Source organism: Notechis scutatus, chromosome 4, assembly GCF_049901735.1.
Source record: "Notechis scutatus isolate UNSWTSFEM ecotype Mainland chromosome 4, rNotScu1.2, whole genome shotgun sequence".
Taxonomy (NCBI): domain Eukaryota; kingdom Metazoa; phylum Chordata; class Lepidosauria; order Squamata; family Elapidae; genus Notechis; species Notechis scutatus.
Window position 1 is genome coordinate 130,165,561 of NC_142012.1, and position 16,907 is coordinate 130,182,467.

Consider the following 16,907-nt stretch of genomic DNA (forward strand, 5'->3'; position numbering starts at 1 on the left):
AAAAAGTTGTAAAATCCTAAAAAAGGCAGAAAAGTGAAGAATAAAAAACTAAAAAAAAGAAAGGAAAAATTCTTCAGGTTCTTCAACACCTTAATCCAATTAAGAGGTCTCAAATATAAAAGGATGCATAATAGAAAAAAAAAAAGAAGGCCAGAAAAGTAAACCAAAAAAAGACCAATATGGAAGGTAGATGGAAAGACAAAAATACCAGGAAGGGAGAGAGAGAAAAAGGCTACTCCCTTAAAAAGAAAAGGAAGGGAATCATTAATACTAAAGCTTTTCCTTTAAAATAAAAAGCAAGCGTAGAAATTTAACTTCCAAAGACAAGAAAAAAACAAAGACAAGTTCCAAAGAGCCAAAAATCCAAATAGCTATTACAAAAAGTAAACTGATGAGGAGGGGTAGAACAGCTTAGAAAAAATAAAAAGAGCACACTGCACTTTATTTAATTATCCAAGGCTCTTGTTATAACTCTCTTCTCCAGAGACTTATCACCTTTTCTTTTCCTATAAGCTTCAACACCAGACTCCAGATGTTGATAGAAACCCAGAAGAGCACCTGCAATAATACTCTCCCATGCTCTTCCCCCTATCTTATCAAACAGGCAATGTCCTTGAAAAGAGGTCTCAATTCTTTCTCAGCTTTGTCTGGTCAAAAGAGAAATAAAATATTTCCAAGCCTCTAGTTGGCAGTGTTACAAAGTTTCTTTTGCTTTCACTTTCCCCCTCCTTTTCCAAGCAAAATATAATAAGAATTAATTAAAAAAAGAAAAAGATATTTTAAAAAAATAACTAAAAGGGAGTCTCTAGCCTAAAATATTATAAAGTCAAAAAAGAGAAAAAGAAGAGATGAAAGAAGAGAAAAGAACCAGTCCAGTGTCAAAATATAAGATATAAGTGTAGAAAATCCAGCAATGAGAAAAAAAAAATTACTTTGACATTCCTGTTTAAAATCGCCGCTTAATCACTTCTGTCAAAACTTTTACAGATTCTTGCTTTTCCTTAGGGTGTCCTTTCAAATGTTAAAATAAAGAAAAAGTTCTCACCAAACCAGCACACATTTCGGAGCTGTCCCAACTTCAGCAGCTTTAATGGCTGCCTCTTTGCCGCTGGCAAAAAGAGTTTCTCCTGGATCTACCAGGCACTTTGCAATATCCCTGGGATCGACAGGATGCGCTCTTTACATTCACCGTCTCTTCAGGACGGTTTAGATCCAAATGGACCGTCCAGGAGCAAAGATATCGGCAGCGATCTCAGACCTCCGAGATCGCATGCCGTATCGTCGCGACGCCAGCTCCGCCCTCTCTTCTTTCACAATTATCTTCAGGAAGCCATTTCCACTTCTTGAAGAAAATGCAAATTTATTCTAGTCCAAAATGGTAGCCCATTGTATTTCCATTGAGAAAAACTGCTCAAAGATACCTGATATGCATACTATCTTGAGTGTCCAGTTGCTTTAGAAGTATGAGGCAGACAGAATAAATGTCCCATTGATGGATCCTGGCAAATGGTGATGCTGTCTAAATGGGCTGATCTTTTCCTATAAAAGTGAGCAAAAAGTGTTTATAAGAGCTGAAGTCCAGCATGTTTTACATAGATCATGTTAAGAAAGACATTTTTGAAATATATGAGTTCTGATCTAATTAGGTAAAACATCAACCATTTCCCAATCATATTGCTAAATTTTCAAAATAAAAGAACTATTTGTAGAACAAGCTAAAATTATTTTCCCATCTATCCTTGCATAGACTGCATTGACCATCAGCAAGTCTTCAATTTCTCCTATCTTGAAACTAGAAAGCTGAAGAACACTGTATATCAGCCTTATCTGTTAACAGTACACAATAGGAAATTTCCCTGCTCTCCAATTTCTTAACTGAAGATGCCAGGACCAAACTTAAAAACGTTTGCATTTGTGTCATATATTCTATCATTTTGCTAAGGCATTTCCCCTAGACATTTTTCTGATCTTCTTCCTTAAGAATTTTCAAATTTGCATCCATTTTTATCATTAAAGTCGTAAGACTATAGAAGCTTTTTAAGAAACATCTCAAATCTTATCAAACATATTTAGTTTTCTTCTAAATTCCTTAGATGTCTCACTCTGAGGGGACCCTCCGAATTTATTTCCACTTTTGCAAAGAAAATCACATTAGTAACTCAATACAAGTTGATAAATATTTATTACAAATACATTCATAACCCAAAATAGATGCCAATAAAAGGAGAATATCTGTAGCTCAGGATTGAAATGAGGGGTCCTTGGTACTCTCTGAGCTTGGTTGTTTTCTTGCAGACAATGAAATATCTCCAAGAAAACAACCAAGCTCAGAGAGCACCAAGGACTCCTAACAATGAGATACTTCTCACAAATGAAGATGATATTCATATCCCAGGATAATGTTGCAGGATTCAATCTGGGCCAATCATCAGAACCAGATTCTGAGCTTTCAGACTCGTTTTGGAGTCCATCTTCAGGGAACATCTCTCTAGCAGAGTGTGTGCTGTTCTGTGTGTGGTATTTATATGGTGCCTGTTTGTGGCTTTTTAGATGTTGATTGGGGTGTTGATGTCTGGTTATTAAGTCATTGGCTGTTGCTTGCTTGTGCTGCCCAGCCCTCACATTGATAAGTACTTGATAAGATGGTGGTAAATCAGCACTCCTGTTGACTAATGAGGGGCCTGTTTCCCAGGCTTCAATCACTTTCCTGGCTGTTTTTGTGCCCACTCACCCAAAAATCTTAGTAGTTGCAAATGTTAGTATAAGTCATTGCAGTGTGAAGCTACCAATGAGATTGAGTTGCCTTATCTGCCTTATCTGACTTATACTAGTAGTATAAGTCATTGCAGTGTGAAGCTACCAATGAGATTGAGTTGCCTTATCTGACTGCTCTTGCAATCTGATGGTTAACTTCACCCCTGTCTGTCCTATATAGTTACAGGGGCAATCCATGCAGGGGATTCATTAGTTTATATTGGAAATATTTCCCACCTCCAAATGATCTTTACAATGCATAGTTTGTCCTCATATGGTAGCCTCTGGGCAGTGTGCAATGCCCACTTGCAGGTCTCAGAAGTTGTGTTCTACAACTTCCAAAATGTTTTTAATGTATGGCAAAAACCATATGGTTGGTCTTGTACCTTGTTTCTTTCTTTCTCTTCCCATTGTGTTGTGCAGACATCTTGTAATAAATAATTGTAGGTACCAGTGTGAGATTCAAATTTGTTTACTACCGGTTCTGTGGATATGGCTTGGTGGGTGTGGCAGGGAGAGGATACTGTAAAATCTCCAGTCAGAGGTGGTGTTTGCCGGTTCTCCCAACTACTCAAAATTTCCACTACCAGTTCTCCAGAACTAGTCAGAACCAGCTGGATACCACCTCTGGTAGGTAATCATTCTGCTTACTTGACCGAGATTGGATCCATGAGATACTTCTGATTATGCAGCTTCCAAATTTTTAGAATATAGTCTTGATCAGCCAATAGAGAAAATTACAGATTAATAAAATATCTGCTTTGGCCTGACAACTAAGCAATTCTGGCTTTCAATAAATATACATTGTGAAAGAAAATAATTGACTTGTAATCAGTTATAGTTACTCACACCTGAATAAACTGTACACATATAACAGTAAAGTAATCTTTCCTAACAGTGTCTTTGAAATTTAAGACATGGGTGGCAGTCAAGTACAAGTATAACAAGTCAAGTATAGCAAGAGTAAGGGAAACCCTGCTCTATCTTATACTTCAATGTTTAATGAGGCTCCTGTACAAATATATAAGCTTGCCCTCTCCCTCCAGTCACCCCTAAAATTATCCTAAACCGAACTGTGAACTTTGGTGTTTTCTTTGACAGAAGGAAATCAATTGTGTGTGTGATCAAATGTGCCTCTGTAGAGTCACTTTTTCTTGTTTTTTATCTTGCTTCAACATTGTCTGAATTAAACATTGTCCTCCAGCTGGTGGGGAGGCAGAGGTAGAGGTAGAGACGCCAGAAGATATGGGTTTCCTGCTCATTTTAGATGCTTCAAGACCTTCAAATTCTTTTTAACTTTTAATCCAACTGGTAGAATAGACAATTATAATCCAAAATGGAAAAATCCAATAGTAAAAAGCCTGATGGCAAAAAGGAAAAAGGAGAAAGAGAAGAAGAAAAATCATCAGGTTCTTCTAGACCAGGGGTGGGCAAACTTTTTGGCTCGGGGCCGCATTGACTTTTAAAATTTGACAGACGGGCGGGTCAGCACAAGATTTTTTGGGAATCGCCCCCACCCTTTCCCCCTCTTCTCCTCCTTCCCCTCCCCTCGGAGGCCCCTGAGTCAGGAGTTGCTACGCCGGCGCAGCTCTCGCGCGGCTCCAGTCCTGCATTGCCTCGGGAAGGGAAAGGCAAAAAGGAAGAGCCGCGGCGGTGCTTTGCAACGGCAGCAGCGGCACCGGAGGCTCAGGCTCAGCGGCTCCTGGTTTTGCCTTTTCCTTCCCAAGGCAACGCGGGACTGGAGCAGCGCGGAGCTGCGCTGGCGGTAGCAACTCCTGACAGCCCCAGCCAGACACCTGAGCGGAGCCGGGCGGAACTGCCTGTTGCTGCTGCCGGAGCACCGCCGGGTCGCCTCAAGCAGCCCGCCAGCCCGCCGGGCTTCCCTCCGCCGCACAGCTCGGGGCCAGGCACGAGCACCCGCGAGGAAAAAGGAAGCCGCAAGTTGCTGGGAAGTTGCTCGGGTGCTGGGAGCAGGCTTTTAAAGTGCCGCCGAGCAGGACCGCAAGCCGGGAAATGGGGCACCAAGGCAGGGCAAGGCTCCACCAGCAGCGGCCTAGCTTTAGGTGGCTCCAAGCAGCCCGCTCCAAGCAGCCCGCTCCAAGCAGCCCGCCCGCCCACCGGGCGGAACCCTTCCAGCTCCTCGGCCGGAAGACGCTCCCGCCTGCAAACTTTGCCTTTGCAAAGTTTAAGCCTGGAAGCCCCGGAAAAAAAGGGGATCGGCGGGGACTCACCTTCGGAGAGGTCGCACTCGAAGGTGATTTCAAACTCCCAGCCGAGGCCTTTGCAAAGTTCTTCTTTTCTTTCCTACCCGAGAGCGCTCCGCACTGTTTTGCAGCTTTGGGGGCCACGCGGCGCAGGGCAATACGCCACGCCCAGCGATTTTTTTTCAGGGGCGGGCGGATTGGACAGACCAACGGGCCGGATGTGGCCCATGGGCCGTAGTTTGCCCACCCCTGTTCTAGACCCTAATCCAATTATGAAGTAGTCCACAATAAAAAATGAAAAATAGAAAGAAGAAAAAAGAAAAAAGCCCAAAGATAATAATAATAATTAGAAAAAAAGAACAAAAGTAAGGAAAAAAAGAAAAAATTCCTTCAGGTTCTTCACACCTTAAGCCAATTTAGGAAATCTCAATAATAAAAAGGAAAAGGCAGAATGGTCCAAAAACATGGATGGAAAAAGCAAAAAACCCCAGTAAAAAGAAGGAAAAGAAAAGAAAAATAAAGAAAAAATTCTGAGGCTTTCCCTTTAAAATAAAAAGCAAAAATAAGAGTATTACTAAAATTAAAATTTACAGAGAAGCTGGTACCACAACTGAAAAGAGATAAGAAAATACACTGCACTTTGTTTAGTTGTCCAAGGCTCTTATTATGACTCTCTTCTCCACAAGCTTCAAAGCCAAGCCTCAAGTGTTAAAATGTTGATAAGAGTCCAGGAAAGCACCTATAATAATATTCTGCTGCGCTCTTCCCTCTATCTTATCAAATTAAAATGTCCTTGAGAAGGAGTCTTTTCACAGTTCTCTCCAATTCAAATAAAATATTTTCAAGCCTCTAGTTGGCAGTATTACAAAATTTCCTAATACACTCCCCTCCCCCAGCCAGAAAAACATAGTTTAAGTTGAGAAAAAAGAGAAAATATTTACATGTGTATATATATAAAAAAAAAAAGAAGAAGAGAAAATAACCAAAGGGAGCCTCTGTCCTAAAAGAAAATTAAAAAAACAAAAAGGAACATAAGAAGTAAATATATATATAAGAGAAAATTCAGTCTGGTTAACTACAAAGTCACGTTAAAGTCCAGTAAAAAAAAAAAAGTAAGAGAAAGAAAAGAAAAAATCCAAGCCTCAATTTGACGTCCCTTTAAAAAGCGCCGCTCATACAGTTTTGACAAAAAATCTCACAGGTTTCTTCTCATATTCAGAGTGTCCTTTCAAATCTCAGCGAGTTAGCAAAAAAAAGAAGTTTCTCACCCAGCCGACACACTTTCACTTTCAGCCTCTTCCTTTCCGGAGCTGTCCTGACTTCAGCAGCTATGGAGGCTGCCTCTCCGCCGCCGGCAAAAGGACTTCTCCCAGATCAACCAGGGACTTTGCGATGTCCCTGGGGTCCACGGAGTGCGCCCTTCACGATCACCATCCAGGGGCAAAAATATCTGCGATCTCGGAGCCCCAAGATTACAGCTGTATCACCATGACGAAGCTCCGCCTTCTCCACCGTGACTTTACAGATGATTATGCAAGGAATCCAAGATCTCAAGATAAAAACAGATACTATTGAACAAAGAACAGAGAAGACTGATGAAAAAGTGGAAAATATTCAACAAATGATGGTGAAGTATGATGAGAGATTCCAAAAAATTGAGGAAGAAGGTAAACAAAGAGAGGAGAAGATTGGAAATATTGACAGCAGATTAACAGTGGTTGAACAAGATAAAAGTGGGATGTTGAGGTGGGAGATGGAGAGGTCAGAATTCTATCTCAGATTTCAAAATATAGAAGAAGAAAAGGGACAAAACTTGGCTGCGATAATGATAGAAATGTTGGCGGATGCTTTGGAAATTACAGAGGAAAAGATGATGGATGCAGTAGACAAGGTATACCGAGTTTATACAAGATATGCGATGAGAAATAACTTACCAAGGGAAGTCCATATCAGATTTACTAAAAAAATCTATCAAAACACAAATATTACAAGCTATAAGAGAGAAGACGTTGAAATACAAAGGCAAAGAGATTGTGGTTTTAAAACAAATACCCAGAAGAGTGAGAGAGATGAGAAGAGAATATCGATTCCTGACCAAAACGCTATTGAAAAAGGAAGTGAATTATAGATGGCTGATTCCAGAAGGATTAATGTTCACGTGGCAAGAACAGAGACATAGAATTGATTCAATTGAGAAAGCAGAACTTTTCCACGCAGAATTTTTTGGAAGGAGAGAAGAAGAGGCAGAGAAAGAGGTCTCATTAATTGAGTTTCAAGAGGAACAACTGGAGACTGAAAAAGAGGAAGGCGCAGTAGGTGGACAGGTGGATAGTAAAGAACAGCGTGAAGTAAGATCCACAAGAGCTGTTAGACCTAAATATAAAGCATAATCATGGAAGAAAAAAAATTGATTACAATGAATATAAATGGACTCAATTCAGCTGTTAAAAGAAGGAAAACCTTTCATAAATTAGAGAAATTAAAATTTGATATAATTTGTCTACAAGAAGTACATATTAAAAAACAACATGAACAATTGTTAGTACAGCCAAAATTAGGGAAAATATTTACTTCTTTGACTCAATGTAAGAAAAGAGGAGTGGTTTTATACATTAAAGAGGCCATCCCAGCAAAATTGATTTATACTGATGAAGACGGAAGAGTATTAATGGTGGAAATAATGGACAACAATATAAAAATACTCTTGATTGCAATTTATGCTCCGAATGATAAACAAGAAGAATTCTATAAAAAATTACACACGAAAATAGCTGGACTGGACTATGTTAATATAATTATGATGGGAGACTTTAATGGAATTGTGGACAATAAACTGGACTATATAGCAACAACAACAAAGCAAAATAGAAAGACTCTCCCTAAATCCTTTTTTAAAATGACAGACAAATTAACCTTAAAAGACATTTGGAGAGAAAGAAATGTTAAAACTAAACAATATACTTTCTATTCAAATAGACATTTATCATGGTCCAGATTGGATATGATTTGGATCTCAACAGAATTAATATCTAATATTCAAGAAACAAATATTGAAACAAGTACTTGGGCAGATCATAGCCCAATGAAAATTAAATGGAAGGGACAAAAAAAAGATCGAGATGGACATTAAACAATACTATCTTAAAGGAAAAAGATTTTACACAATGGATGGAGAAAGAATTGGCTTTTTTCTTTAGAGAAAATAAAAAAGAAGATACTTCAACACAGAATGTTTGGGATACAATGAAGGCATATGCTAGAGGTTTGATAATAGATTATATAAGAAAAAAGAATATTAGGAAAAGGCAAGCCACTAAGGCCTTGGAAGATGAGTATAAAAGACTTGAAAAAGAACTACAGAAAACGCCACAGAAAAAGGATATTAAATTGAAGTTGGACATAACTAAACATAAAATGAATTAATAGAGAAAGAAGAAATGGCACAGAAAATTAGAAATGCTAAACAGAATTATTTTGAAGATGCAAATAAACCAGGTAGATGGCTAGCATATAAATTGAGAAAGGAGAAAGAATCAAGAAAAATATTGAAGTTAATAGATGACCAAGGCCAAGTTTGTTATGGTAATAAGGAGAAAAAGGAAATTATTCGAGACTTCTATGGGCAACTATATAAACAAGAGAATATTGATGAGGAAAAAGTCAAACAGTATCTACAGAATGCTAACCTACCTAAGATATCTAAAGAGACTGAAGAAATGCTAGAAAGCAACATAACAATGATGGAACTAACTGAAGCACTCAAGAAACAAAATAATGGGAAAGCACCAGGTCCAGATGGGCTTCTGGCAGAATTCTATAAAACATTACAAGAATCATTGAGCATTCCATTGCTAGAAGTTATGAATGAAGCTATGTCAAAGAAGATGATACCCAAAACATGGTCAGAGGCTTATATCACACTTATTCCAAAAGAAGAGGCTGATCCACTGCAAATTAAGAACTATAGACCTATTTCTTTATTAAATGCAGACTATAAAATCTTTGCTTCAATTTTAGCAGAAAGACTTAAAAAATACTTAAATAATTTCATTCATCCAGACCAAAATGGATTTCTGCCAAAGAGACAAATTAGAGACAATATGAGAGTAATCCTGGATACTTTGGAATACTATGAGGCACACCCTGAAAAGCAAATGGCTTTGATATTCCTAGATGCTCAAAAGGCATTTGATAATGTGAACTGGAGATTTATGTTATTATTATTGGAACAGATGGGTTTTGCCAGAAAATTTATTCAAGCAATAGAAGCCATATACAATAAGCAGACAGCAAAGGTAATGATGGAGGGAGAACTTACAGACTTTATTAATATAAGAAAAGGCACAAGACAAGGATGTCCCCTATCTCCTTTGCTATTTGTATTGACTTTGGAAGTGTTGAATAGAAATATTAGAGATGATAAAAGCATAAAAAGAATGAAAATTAAAAGGAAGAATTTAAACTGCAAGCCTTTGCTGATGACTTAGCTTTTATTTTGGAAGATCCGTTAGAAACAGCTCCAAAGTTATTGGAAAAGATAGAGATATATGGTGAGGTGGCTGGTTTGAAAATAAATAAAGACAAAACAAAGATTTTGACAAAGAACATGCTACTAAGACAAAGAGAAGAACTGGCAGACCTGTTGAAAATCCAAGTTACGAATAAGGTCAAGTATCTGGGGATATACTTGACAGCAAGATGTAGCACATTAAAAGAGAATAATTATATTAAACTTAAACAACAGATAGCTTTAGATTTGAAGAAATGGGAAAATTTACAATTGTCATTAATAGGGAGAATTTCAACAATCAAGATGAATATTTTACCCAGAATCCTATTTTTGTTTCAAACAATACCAATTAGGCTCGGAAAAGACTATTTTGAAGATTTAAATAAAATTATGCTGAAGTATATATGGCAAGGTAAGAAAGCGAGAATAAAGCTAAAACTTTTGCAAGATGCTAGAATTAGAGGAGGTTTTGGCCTGCCCAATTGGGAATTGTACTACCAAGCTGCAAATTTGATGTGGGTCAAGGAATGGATAACATTAAGAAAGACTAGATTGTTGACACTAGAAGGTCATGATTTGCTGTTGGGTTGGCATGCTTTTTTATGGTATAAGGGAACTAAAACACAGGGTTATTTTAGAAGACATTATATACGGGAGTCTTTGTGGTTAAACTGGGAGAAGATAAAAAGACAATGTTATTTGAAAATTCCAGTTTGGTTATCAACTATTGAAGCATTTTCCTATCCTATAATTTATAAGAAGGAACAAACAGTTAGATATGGGGAACTATTGGATGAAAAGGGTGAACTTAAATCAATACAAAATTTAGAGGAACAAGGTATAAAGATGAATTGGTTTTCATATGCGCAAATACATTCAAGGTATGATGAAGATTCTAAAACAGAGGGATTTTATGATAAACAGACTGATCTAGATAAGATTTTGACAGGTATTGATGAGAAGGTGATTAAAAATTATACAGTTATTTATTGGGAATTAAGCTAGAGGAAGAACAAGTTAAAGAAACTATGATTGTTTGGGGGAAGAATTTTGGATATGGGATTGATCTAGAGAAATGGCAAAAATTATGGTCTCAAAATTATAAAATGACAATGTCAACAGCATATAAAGAAAATTTGTATAAGATGTTTTACAGGTGGCACTTTCCCCCGACAAGAATAGCAAGAATATTCAAGAATAAATCTGAAAAATGCTGGAAATGTCATCAGATACCTGGCTCATATTACCATATGTGGTGGACTTGTGAGGATGCTAGAAAATATTGGAAGAAACGTATAGATTTGAAACTGCAGTTCTTTTTATTGGGAATCTTACCAGATACATACAGTAAAGACTTGAAATATTTGATTGTAAATGTATTAACAGCGGCTAGGATTGTATTTTCTAAAAATTGGAAAAATGAGAAAATACCATCGCAGGAAGAAATTATTAAGAAAATATTGGAATGTGCTGAGATGAGTAGATTGACATTTGAAATTAGAGAGCAAGAGGATAAACAATTTTATGAAATTTGGGATCTTTTCTATCAATGGTTGGATGACAAAGTACAATAATAGAATATTTAGAATGTTAGATAGCAAGGAATATCTTTGTTTTTTCTTTCTCTTTTGATATTTGATATCATATCTATAAAGTGTTTTTAGGATAGATCTGGTATGATTATATGATTTGTTATAGAATAAACTGTTTAAAGTATTGTTATCTCATAAGTATGAATGATTAAAAGTATAGTCAAATGATTTTCTAATAGCGATATTAGGATATATAAGTTTGGATTGACAATATGAGTTATTATGTTTATTATGTTTATTATAGTTATTATGTATATTATGTTTATTATTATTAACTGTAATTGAGACTACGAAATGAATGCACAAAACTGATGAACCAACCGACACACTGTATGTATATAAGAGAGTTGATGTTTTTATGTTTTGTTTGTTTTGTTTGTTTGTAGAAAATCAATAAAATTGTTTTCCAAAAAAAATGTGCCTCTGTAGCAGCAGAGGGGAAGTATTTTGCCAATTGTTTTCCCAAAAAAGGTCTAGAAAATAAAGGATTGAACTCAATTGGATCTTATTGTCTTCTTTCTGACCATGGACCTAGCAAATAGAGATGCATGGACTTTCTGAACATTAGGGAATGAAAGCCAACTGACTGTTGGTTTCAAATTAAGACAATACCTTACTATCTAACAACCTCAAACTACAGGTGAATGCCAAAAGCAATGTGAAAGAATTAGTGGAAAACCTGCTCCGTGTAGCACATACTGACCTGGAGAAAGTTAGGGCCATTTGGATATGGATAAGCCACCACATAGGTAAGCAGTCTCTTTCTATGAAATGTGTGGGTGACTCATTGTTTGCCTTGTATTTATGCCTGCTATTGTGTTCTAACAGCCTATAATGGAAATATATGACTGAGGGGTTCTCAACCCTTTTTTGCTCCTACCCCCTTTTGAGACCCATGTATTTCTGATTGTCTTGGGTTCTTTTTTAAACTACACCAAATATGATTGACCTATACTCCAAAGGTCTAAAGAGCACTGGAACCAGGACTGGTGGTTTTTTACATATATGTCTGTAAGTTTTGGGGAACTGTTGTATTTTGGAAAAAAACCCAAGATATATAATTGAAATAAACAAATACGTGTGCTTCCTATTGCCTCTATTTTATCCTATAAAGTAGGTTTTGACTTACAACCATTTGTTTTAGCCACTATTTGGAATTACAACAGCAAAAAAAGTTTTTAAAAAAGTGACTTATGACTGGTGATCACACTTACAACAACTTCAGTATCCCCATGGTCATATGATCAGAATTCAGGCACTTAACAATTGGCATGCATTTCCAATGGTTGCAGCATCCCTGTGATGACCCGAGGTGTGGCACAAAGGCAACAGTAAGATAATCAGTAGAAGTCTCTTCATTAGCTCCAACTTTTCCCCCAATGTCCTGGTTACCTTCTGGCTGGAGAAAAACTCTCCCAGGAACAGCCTTTGGCTGCAGAGAATCAAATCCAAAACATGGCAAAAAAACAAACAAACCTGTAAATATAAGTCCAATCAAGGCAAAATGAGGTAGTCTGGCAGGGCAGGAGCAAGAGTTCCAGATGTGAAGGCACAGCAATAACTCAACATGGTTGAGAGAATGCCAGGAACCCAGATAATCAAAGTCAACAAAAGATAAACTTACGCCCAGCAGCTGCTGCACTCACCATGCATCTCTTAATAATAACAGATAATAACAGATAATCAGAGTTGGAAGGTCATCTAGTCCAATCCCCTGCCCAAGCAGGAGACCCTACACCATTTCTGACAGATGGGAGGCCAATCTCTTATTGAAAGTTTCAAATGATGGCGCTTTCACAACTTCCGAGGACAAGCTGTTTCATTGGTTGATTGTTCTCACTGTCAGAAAGTTTCTTCTTGTTTCTAGGTTAAATCTCTCCTTGTTCAGTTTCCACCCATTATTCCTTATCTGGCTTTCAGGTGCTTTAGAAAATAGCTTGACCCCTTCCTCTCTGTGGCAGCCCCTCAAATATTGGAACACTGCTATCATGTCTCCCCTGGTCCTTCTCTTCACTAGACTAGCCATGCCCAGTTCCTGTAACCATTCTTCATATGTTTTAGTCTACAGTCCCCTAATCATTCTGGTTGCTCTTCTCTGTACTTTTTCTAGAGTCTCAAATGTTGTTTATAATGTGGTGACCAAAACTGGATGCAGTACTCTAGGTGTGGTCTTACTAAGGCTTTATAGAGTGGTATTAGTACTTCCCTTGATCTTGATTGTATCCCTCTGTTAATGCAATTTAGGACTGCATTAGCTTTTTTGGCTGCTGCTGCACACTGCTGGCTCATATTTAGCTGGTTGTCCACTAAGACTCCAAGATCCCTCTCACAGTTATTGCTATTGAGCCTGGTTTCACCCAGTCTATATGTGTACATTTGGTTTTTCTTGCCTAAGTGTAGGACTTTACTTTTCTCTACATTGAATTTCATTTTGTTAAATATGGCCCAGTGTTCTAGTCTGTCTCCATGTGGATCTTGAGCCTATCTTCTTGGGTGTTGGCAATTCCTGCCAGCTTAGTATCATCTGAAAATTTGGTAAATTTCCCTTCTAATCCCTCATTATGTTGTTAATGAAGATATTGAAGAGTACTGGGCCTAAGACAGAACCTTGTGGCACCTCACTGCTTACTTCCCTCTGTGTAGACTTAGACCCATTAAGGACTACTCATTGAGTATGGTTTGTCAGCCAGTTGCGAATCTATCTGGTGGTGGTGCTACCTATCCCACTTTTTTCTAGCTTACCAAAAAGTATGTTGTGGTCTACTTTGTCGAATGCCTTGCTGAAATCTAAGTATATTATGTCCACAGTTTTTCTCTGGTCTACTAATTTAGTCACTATGTTGAAGAATGAAATAAGATTGGTTTGGCATGATCTGTTTTTAACAAACCCGTGCTGACTGCTAATTATTACTTTACTTGTTTCTAGATGTTGGCAGATCTGTGTTTTTTTTTATTATCTTTTCCAGTATCTTCCCGGGTGTTGATGTTAGGCTGATTGGTCTGTAGTTTCCTGTGTCTGTTTTCCCCCCCTCCTTTTTTGAAGATGGGAACCACGTCAGCTCTTTTCCAGTCCTCTGTAGTTCCCCAGTGTTCCAGGATCTTTTAAACTCTATTCCCAGCTGTGGCTAATGAAGGGAATCAGGGCCCTTTCCTCCACCATAAGCCATGAAATCCACGTTGCTCTCTTCTCCGTTCCTCCCTGCGTACCCTAGGATGAAGAGGGGGTGGGCCTGGGTCTTCCTCTGAATTCCCTCTCCCTTGTTCTACCTCTTCTCTGCTCTGCCCAATGAGACTTTGTCCTTCCCCAATTTCCTCCACAGCCAACGGAGCCACATTCCCACTCCCTGTCAGCTGTTCAACTTCCTCGGAGTCAGACTCCGACAGGGGCATGACAATCCCAGCCTTACATGAGTGCCATTTTTGGCCTTCCCAGCCAACTTCCAACAAGCAAAGTCAATGGGGGAAGCCAGATTTGCTTGATGGCCATGTGATCCAATTAACAACTGTGACAAAAAGTTCATAAAATCAGGCACAAGTTACTTAACCATCACCTTGCTTAGTAACAGAAATTCTGGTCCCAATTGAGGTTTACCATACTGCCATTGGGGAGAAGATTCAAATAGGAAGGAAGGCAAAACAGGTGCCTGCAATTTTTCTAAGCAGCCTGCTTTCCCAGAGGCTCCCTCATAGTTACTGTTGATATTTATTTATTTATTTATTTATTTATTGAACAAATTTTTATTAATTTTTAAAGACATACAAAACATACAAAAATTCAAGACATAAAAACATAAAAAATCTCTTTTCTGAAAGTTGCTTAATCCCGGGTCAAAACTCTTGGTACAGACACACATTCAAATTCATATTCATTTTACATACCATTCCATATCTTATTACATTTTCATTTTTCTATATAGCTTCTCCTTTCTTTTAAATTTTCTCAATTTTATTTTATTTATCTCCTCTCAATTCAAATCATAATATTTATTCTTTGTCTGTTCTATTTCCAACTATCCATTTATCTTTCTTCTTAAAAGAAAAGAAAAAGAAAAACCTTCTCCTGTACACTGATTGGAGTATGACGCCTATGTCTCTTTCCCCTATATTTATAATACTTGATTTAAAGTACATAACTTACATTGGGATTCTGTCTGGTACATTCTGACATTATACAATATCATCAAAACCAATACAAATCTATTCATTAATATTAATATTTATTCATATCTTAAACATATAGCACATTTCTTATCAATTAGGTCACATATTTCTATGGGAGCACCTATTTGCCATATTAATTCCATCCCCCACATTGCATATTATAAATCATTATTACATTACATGTTCCCCTCTCCTTCTTCAAACCTCTCATTTCACGAATAGTTTCACTATTATAACATAGCCTAATCATTGGTATTAACAATCATTTATATCTTTAGACATTTTACACATTTCAATTTATTATCATACCATTATGGGAACACTTCTTATACTTTCCAAAATTATTCCCCCCAACATCACCGATCTTAAATCATTATTTCATTAAAGTACTCCCTCTCTTAACAAAAATTTCACTAAATTATACTAAATATTTATCACATTTTAAATTACATATTATTTCCAATCTTCTATAATTATTTCTAAATACAAATATAAAAATGCAATCTTATGTACCTTTCTAGAATCCCTTTTCCAATAAAATATATCCATTATCTCTAAAAATCTTTTGTTTTTTTGCATTTTGCTCCCCACCATTAAAGATTCTCATCCCTTCCTTTCTCCCTTGCTTCTTCTTCTCCTTATTCTCTTTACCCCCTTGTCTCTCCACCTCCCTTTTATCCTGTTTTCCCTCTTTCTGTTGTTTCCTAACACGATATCCTCTTTTCAACTTATTCTTCTCTTTTTGGATTGTTTTCCCAGGTCTTAAAGTCTTCTTCTCCTTTTTCTCCTCCTTCTTTTCTTCCCCAACCAAAGTCACATGTTCTTCAAAAATGGCTTCTTCTTTATCCTGCTCATACGATTTTACATAAGCACAGACCACCATTTCTATAAACTGAAAAAGAGTGCCAAAGACATCTTTCCCTTCTTGCTTTTCTCTTTCATATTTTTGATGTATAAGTTCTAGTTCATCCACAACTGATGCCATTGTACAGAGAATTTTTTTTTCAAAACAACCACCCAAGTGCTTTTAGTCTGAGATAATTCTCATAAAATCCAAAGTCATCAAACAGTCCAATCAGCTGATTCTTTTTAATACTTTCTCTTTTTCCACTTTCTCTTTTTGGGATAAAGTTTGATCACAAAGTTCTCTTTAAAATATATCTTTAGGAAGTCTTATTGCTGTTTAATAGCTCTTTAAAATTAACTCTTTAAAGTTTTAGGCAGTCTTCTCCTTATTTTCAGGTTGCTCCAATTTTTATTTTATTTTTTTCCTCTCCCTTCCCACTCACAGCCAAAAAAAAATTCTTCTTCTTTTTTTTTTCCCCTTTGAATATTCAGAAATCCTTGCTCCTTCAATATTCATTTACCTCCAGAACAGATTCCCGGATTTCTCTTATGGTTCCACTGCTGTCACGTTAGGGAGGAGAGTGAAAGGCAAGAAGAAGAAAAAACTTACTCTTTTGAAATGTTCGCCGCTTGTATCTTTCTAGAAACAAAGTATCCTTAGCAGCCTTCGAGGTTACAGGAACTCTCTCTCTTAACTTTATCCCAGTCAGAAGCAACTTCCACAGCTCTTCCCTCTTCCTCCAGCACAAATCTTACCCAGCTGCTGGCTTCTTTGAGGCGGCCATTACTGACCGCCGCTCCACCACCTCAGGAAAAAGGGGTTATTCCGGCTGGAAAGGG

The 16,907-nt window shown here is 37.3% G+C and overlaps 1 protein-coding gene across 1 annotated transcript in view; it reads left to right on the forward strand.

Moving 5' to 3' along the window:
• KY (kyphoscoliosis peptidase) overlaps positions 1 to 16,907 on the forward strand; it is a 53,524-nt gene that overhangs the window by 27,848 nt on the left and 8,769 nt on the right. The window contains exon 7 of the mRNA XM_087964920.1: positions 11,701 to 11,809. Within this exon, the coding sequence (XP_087821046.1) occupies positions 11,701 to 11,809 (109 nt within the window). The remainder of the gene's footprint in view (positions 1 to 11,700; positions 11,810 to 16,907) is intronic.